This window comes from Wolffia australiana, chromosome 2 (assembly GCF_029677425.1).
Source record: "Wolffia australiana isolate 7733 chromosome 2, ASM2967742v1".
Classification (NCBI taxonomy): Eukaryota; Viridiplantae; Streptophyta; class Magnoliopsida; order Alismatales; family Araceae; genus Wolffia; species Wolffia australiana.
Genome location: NC_135836.1, coordinates 20,549,000 through 20,556,098, shown reverse-complemented (window position 1 = coordinate 20,556,098; position 7,099 = coordinate 20,549,000). Strand labels below are relative to the sequence as shown.

At 39.1% G+C, this 7,099-nt stretch overlaps 1 protein-coding gene across 1 annotated transcript; it reads right to left on the bottom strand.

The window, feature by feature from the left end:
- Positions 1 to 2,982: 2,982 nt before the first annotated feature.
- LOC144716410 (putative transcriptional regulator tpeD) lies at positions 2,983 to 4,737 on the bottom strand. Its single transcript, XM_078591519.1, has 3 exons — positions 4,495 to 4,737; positions 4,325 to 4,429; positions 2,983 to 3,048 (listed from the first exon to the last, which is right to left on the bottom strand). The coding sequence occupies exons 1-3, from the start codon at positions 4,735 to 4,737 to the stop codon at positions 2,983 to 2,985; spliced, it is 414 nt and encodes a 137-aa protein (XP_078447645.1).
- Between the last annotated feature and the right edge of the window lie 2,362 nt (positions 4,738 to 7,099).

Sequence of the window (7,099 nt, the reverse complement as noted above, 5' to 3'; positions counted from 1 at the left end):
TTTTCTTATCATCTTACCTTGACCTCATTGAACACATTCCTTCATCTCACCGCCATCATCTCCATCTTGTTTCTTGTTGTTTCCATTCTTCTTATCTTCACCAATTCTCATGCCTTGTCCCACCCACCGTGTAAGTTCATTTTCCACTCATGATCTCCACCCCTCTCACATTACACATCAACATCTTCTCGTGCCAACCAAATATTACCCTCCCCTTTTATCCACTTCCCATACCTTCTCCTCTCTTTATTCACATGAGGCTTCGCCGATTGAGAAATCTTAAGCTCAGTACTTGGAGGCTTCACTGATTGAGAACTCCTCAGCTCAGCCCAAGGAGGCTTCGTCGATTGAGAACACCTCAGCAAAGGCAACGGAGGCTTTGTCGATTGAGAACACCTTTGAGGCTTCGCCGATTGAGGACACCTTTGAGGCTTTGCCGGTTGAGAACACCTAGGAGGCTTCGCCGATTGAGAACACCGTTGTTTTTAGAGGCTTGGCCGATTGAGAACCCCTTTGTCTTTAGAGGCTTCGCTGATTGTGAACACCTCAAGCTCGTTTACTCGTGGTTTAGCAAAACCTATATTTTTACAAGGGCAAGTTTCTATGAAAAATACCTATAACATTCTTGATAAAATCAATAAATCAGCCATTTTTCTAAAAATATGAAAATTATTGAAAAATCTGCAATTTTTGATAAAATCAGCCACTTTTCTGAAAATGGAGTATAGGAGTTAGAGTACCGCTCGTGGAGTTGAAAAATCAATGTGAATCAAGGCCATTCAAAATCAGAACAATCAAGATATTGGCTCTCGTCTCGGAGGTACCTTGTGACACCTTAAATTTGGGATAATTGTTGGTTCGTGATAATTGTTGATTTGCTCTGAGTGGTTGTTTACCTTAGGAATCCATGTGCTAAACTTTGATTGATCATTTCAAATCTCCTGCTTCCATTAAGTTAGGGATATCATAAGTATTCCCCACGTGTCATTGTTAAATCCCTGCTCCATTGACTTTGTCCCCTACGACAGGATTAAACCGCAGTAGGATCAACTTCAAGGAATACTTATTTAATAATATTTTGGTGTTAATTTATCAATTTCATGAATTCCTTTTTTGTGTCCCTCGTCACTCTATCTACTCCCATTTCAATCCTCATTCTATTTCATTTTACTACCTCCATCACAACGTCCCACACCATCTTTTTCATCTCATCTCGCCTTCTCATCTGCCTATATTATCTTAAATCCAAATTTTGTAAGCCCTAAAATATTAAACCATTAATCAGCTACTTCTTATCGTTGACTCTCATCTCGTCTCACCATCACCGCTCACGTCTTCCTCCATCCTAAGCTCTAATTCCTACTCGCTTGATCACGATCCATTACTAGTATGATACTGGTCCTGTTTTCCTAAAGTATTGTTACACATATCTTGATCACTAACCTTCATCCAATCTCTTTCACTTACTCTTTACATAATCTCTCTCACCTTCTAGAATTCACCCTATATAAAGAGCTACTTCTTTAAGATCCGTTCCCTATGGAGACGATTCTTGCCCATCACTATTGAGATAAATAGTTCATGAGTAATGTTTTATAAATTTTGATTGATTAAACTCAAAAACACAATGATGAAAATGGGACCCTAATTTTGAGTTTGTCAATGACCCATAAAAAAACCACAAGAAGGATTTTGAACCAATACTGTAGTATTTATCTTCACTCCATGGGATGGCTAACCATGAAAGAAATTTCCGTGGCCCTAAACAACATTTGTCATACCATACAATAGCCACATGAGACCATGGTTGAGACTAGGCATCAGGGATCGGATCAGATTGGATCATTTGAATCTTGATCAAAAGATTCGAATGAACAATGGTTATTATAACCAGTTTGTTTGAATCTTTCCATCAAAATTTTCGAACGAACATTTTGGTTCGTTCGTGTTCTGTCGGCCATTTGTTCTAACTGTTCGAACAAAATCTAACAAGTTTGAGCAAGTGGCTGGTGGCTCGCTGTGGACTGCCCGCTTCTGCCGGTCACTATCAGTCGTTGAAAGCTGCTGGCGGTCATAGCGGTCGCTTGCAGTTGCTAGCGGCAGTCACTGGTAGTTGCTGGCGCCCGCTGCCGCTTGCTAGCGAAGGGCTCTGGCCCTCACTGGCTGCCTCAAAGCATACTTGCATTTATCCCTTATTGAAAATATGTAAAAATTGAAATGCTATATAATAAGTGGTGTAGGAGTTAAGTGAAATAAAACCTTTATGATTGGGCCCTATGAGTGCGGGATACAATCGAGTGCGGGGTGGCTTGTGGGCTTCAATTTGCTCACCGAGGTTAGCGAGATGGGCACTGGTCGTCGTTGATTAGCTCAACAGGCTTAATTTTTTCATTATTGGAATATTAACGTTACAAGCCTACAATTTTTTTAATTTGATGATTAATTTAATTTTAAGGGTATATTTGCAATCATATTAAAAGAAAAGTCCCTCTGACCTTAGTAATTACTTTAAACTCCTATCTTCCTTTTAATTCTATTCTTTTTTTATTTAACAATTTATCTATTTCTCAAATAAATTCCCAAAAAATTCAATTAACTACTAGAAATATATGTGATCCATCTCAACATTAATTAACATTTAATCAACTTCTTAAACCTGCCATTTCAATTAGAAAAGAGTTATTCCAATATGAAAATATTAATATAAATAGTCTTCGTCATATATTTATATTTTTTAGAATATAACTTAACAAATTATCACGTTTGTTGTCAAGTTTTTTTCATCTCAAGATTAAATTTTCATAAATATTAAGTGATTCATATTCACAGTGAGTTTCAAATTTTAATATTCTGAGAACATGATTTATTCATTAGTTAAACTATAAAAACTATGGGTCAAATTGCAATATTTTGAAATAAATATGTTTCAACACTAGGTTGTGCACGACCTTTCAAGAATAAAACATCCCCTATAATTAGCTATCATGTGTCTTCTCTGTGGTTCCATCGGTCCATGCTCCTGGACAACACTACTCGGATTCCAGAAATCTGCAAGAATGTGTTCATTTATTTAGCTTAAAAAAGATAAGAGGCATTAGAAAGATATGGCACTTTACCTTGATGGCGGAAGTTGGTCATCCCATAAATTTTTGTCGGTTGTACTGTTCCGAGCCCTCTTTTTGTTTTGTACGGCCGCAACCAACACTTCGTTGTTGTCAATACCTCGATGCTCTCCGCATTCAGATTGTGCCTGTTGTATGTGACCATGGCCAGTCCAGCGGAGAATAGTCTCTCTGCGGGATCAAAGGTTGGCGAAACCAAAAACAAATATTTTGCTATCTTCGCTAGTTGTGGGAATTGTCATTCTCCAGTTTCCTTCCGCCATGATAATGGATCCGTGACATGAAGTCATCCAGCTCAGTCTTGGAACATGCAGGCCTGGATCTGGATCATGCGTCATGTAGAGCTTCAAACCTTGCTAGAAAATATCACTAGAGAGACATGGCGTCTGTAATGTTTCTATGAAACCACATTGGGATAGACTACCAGTTCCTCGGTAGGCCATTGTTTGAAGCAAATGGCGCACATAGCTCAAGATGATGGTGTGCCGAAAATGATCCGCGGACGCTAATTACATTGCTGGGTGCATCATAGCGACAACATTTACGACTATATTAAGCTTTAGCATGAATGTATACTTCTTCAGCTTCAACACCATATGGGTTATCACCGCCAACATCGAGACACGTGCCACTTCTGTCAAGGTGCCAATATATTTTGCGAAGTACATAATTGATTTTTCGAGATGTGCATTCAACAACGCGATGAAACCTACAACCGCAAATATTGTCAATGCAGTCTTCATGGTGGATGAATGTGTGACCTGTGCGAAAGGCTTGAAAACCCTTACAAATTGCGTGATCACATCCCACTCTTCCTGAGCAATATGAAGGTTCCGGCCTTGCGGATCGAGGACGGGGGCCATGTTGAACAAGGCCTCTCATTACTCCACTGCTACTTCTGACATGTCATGGGTGGAATTCCGCCTTGTTGGCATGTCAAGGGGCAATTTGTTACAATTTGGAAGCCAAGGGTTGCACATATACCCCGCATTTTTAGATCTTCCCGTTGATGCCCGTACCATAGTGATCAATTCCTTGACTCATGTCAAAGCTTGCCAAAGAGAAATAGAAGTCTGACTTGTCTGATCATGCGCTTTAGTCATCTCAGTATTGTCTTCCCCTAGCGATGATTGCTCTACAATGCGAAGCCCAGATAGGCCTGCTTGGACGACTATGTTAATTATGTGTGCGAAACATGGGACCTGCCAGGCATGTGTGAAGCCTGGGTTCATGTCCACTATTCCCTCTGCCAATAGTGTTATCATTGTGCCGTTGCAAGAAGTGTTATCAGTTGTAATTATAGTGACCTGTGAGAAGCAAAAATAGATTAAAATATTAATATGAATCTTCATAGTACTGGTATACGATATACCTTCACTATGAGGTTGAATTCTTCCAGCACTACCATGACAATGTCGCTCATTTTCTTCCCAGAGTGGCCTTCGGGTAGTTCAATATCTCGAATAGACAAAACCCAGTTCCGCATCTTCCACTCAATATAAATCCAATGCACAGTAACACCAAGCAGTTCAATATTATTCTCCGTTGTCCACGTGTCCACCGTCAAGGAGATATGGTCGATACTATTGAGTTCTTGAGCAAACTGAATCTTCATCTCGCAATACGCTTCAAAGATTGACTCTTTTTCTACTCTCGAACATGGAATGTGCATGTCAAATTGTGCACAAAACTAAGACCATCACACAAAACCCTCGCTGTTTGCTATGCTCCATGGTAGGTCATTGACGCAGATGAGTCGGCTGAGCTCTACTTAAGTAGCTTCTGGGGTAATCCTAGTCCATCGAGCATCCCTCCCGCTACGTGGTCCAGCATGTAATAAGTCAACAACATATTTCTTCTTCTTTGGCATCCCCTTCAACTGATTATAGATAGCACGATGACACTTCTCGAGATGCCTAAAAAAAAAGTAGTGCCCCAGTGCTTGTTCCGATTGATAATGCCCTTGCTGCGGAGGCGACCTTTGTACATAGTTTATAAACATACAATTGAGATCCTGTCTTCATCAAATACTTGAGGTCCTATCAATGCAAGGGTTTTTATCAAATTAAAAAAGGAAACTACTTTAATATAATAACAAGTTCAGATGTTGTAAGCTACAGTAATCCCTCATGATTGACGGATAAAAAATGATGTGAAAACTCAGCATTACAATATAAAAAAACTGAAGTTGCAGTTGTCTCAATTCCCAAGTCAAACATTTGCTCACTGTTGCAGTTGAACAAGAGAACCTATCCTCGGTTTACATAAGTTATATGATATTTTACATAAAAATAGTGACCTCCTACACAATTTCAATGGGTCCTGAAGACAATTAATGAATAAAGGAAGAAGGAGCTGGAAGAAGGAGCTAGAAGAAGAAGATGAAGAAGTTTCTCGAAGAGGAAGAAGGAGCTATAAGGGGAACTAGCAGAGGAAGATGGACCTAGAAGGGGAACTAGAAGAGAAAGAAGAAGCTAGGAGAGGAGGGAGTTAGAAAAAGAAGAAGCTATAAGAAGAAGAAGAATAAGAGTAAGAAAAAGCAGCTAGAAGAAGAAATAAGAAGAATAAACTATAAGAAGATGATTGAATAAGAAGTGGAAGAAGAAGAAGTAGAAAATGAAAAACAAGAAGAACCTAGAGCAAGAAGGAGATAGAAGAGGAAGAACGAGCTAGAAGAGGAAGACAGAGCTAGAAGAGAAAGAAATAAAGGAAGAAGGAGCTAGAATAAGAAGAGGAAGGAGTTATAAGAAGCAAGAGGATGAGGAAGAGGGAGCTAGAAGGGGAAGAAGAGGAAGAAGAATAAGAAATTGGAGGCGCGAGAAGAGGAAGAAGAAGAGGAAGAAAGAGCTGTATGAAGGAGCTAGAAGAAGAGGAAGATGAAGAAGAAGAAGATAGAAGAAGCAGAAGAAGAAAAAGAAGAACAAGAAGAAGAAGCAGCTGCTAGAAGAGGAAGAAGAAGAAACTATAAGAAGAGGAATGAAGCAGAAGTGGAAGAAGAAGAAGAAGAAGTTACAAGAAGAAGAAGAAGATGAGGAAAAATGAGCTAGAAGTGGAAGAAATAAAGGAAGAAGGAGCTAGAAGAGGAAGAAGAAGCTAGAAGAGGAAGAGGAAGAAGAAGCTAGAAGGGGAAGAAGGAGCTAGGAGAGGAACAGAAACAAGGAGAAAAAGCTAGAAGAAGATGATGCTGTAAGAAGAACAAAGAAGAAGAAGTGGAAAATGAAGAAGAAGGAGCTAGAAGAGGAAGAAGAGGAGGAAGAAGAAGAAATTGAAGGAGCGAGAAGAGGAAGAAAGAGCTATAAGGAGGAGCTAGAAGAAGAGGAAGATGAAGAAGAAGAAGCTAGAAGAAGCAGAAGAAGAAGGTGAAGAAGAAGAAGAAGAAGAAGAAGAAGAAGAAGAAGAAGAAGAAGAAGAAGAAGAAGAAGAAGAAGAAGAAGATGATGATGATGATGATGAGGAAGAAGAAGCTAGAAGAAGAAGAAGAAGAAGAAGAAGAAGAAGAAGAAGAAGAAGAAGAAGAAGAAGAAGAAGAAGAAGAAGAAGAAGAAGATGATGATGATGATGATGATGATGATGATGATGATGATGATGATGATGATGAGGAAGAAGAAGCTAGAAGAAGAAGAAGAAGAAGAAGAAGAAGAAGAAGAAGAAGAAGAAGAAGAAGAAGATGATGATGATGATGATGATGATGATGATGATGATGATGATGAGGAAGAAGAAGCTAGAAGAAGAAGAAGAAGAAGAAGAAGAAGAAGAAGAAGAAGATGATGATGATGATGATGATGATCATGATATGATGATGAGGAAGAAGAAGCTAGAAGAAGAAGAAGAAGAAGAAGAAGAAGAAGAAGAAGAAGAAGAAGATGATGATGATGATCATGATATGATGATGAGGAAGAAGAAGCTAGAAGAAGAAGAAGAAGAAGAAGAAGAAGAAGAAGAAGAAGAAGAAGAAGAAGATGAAGATGATGATGATG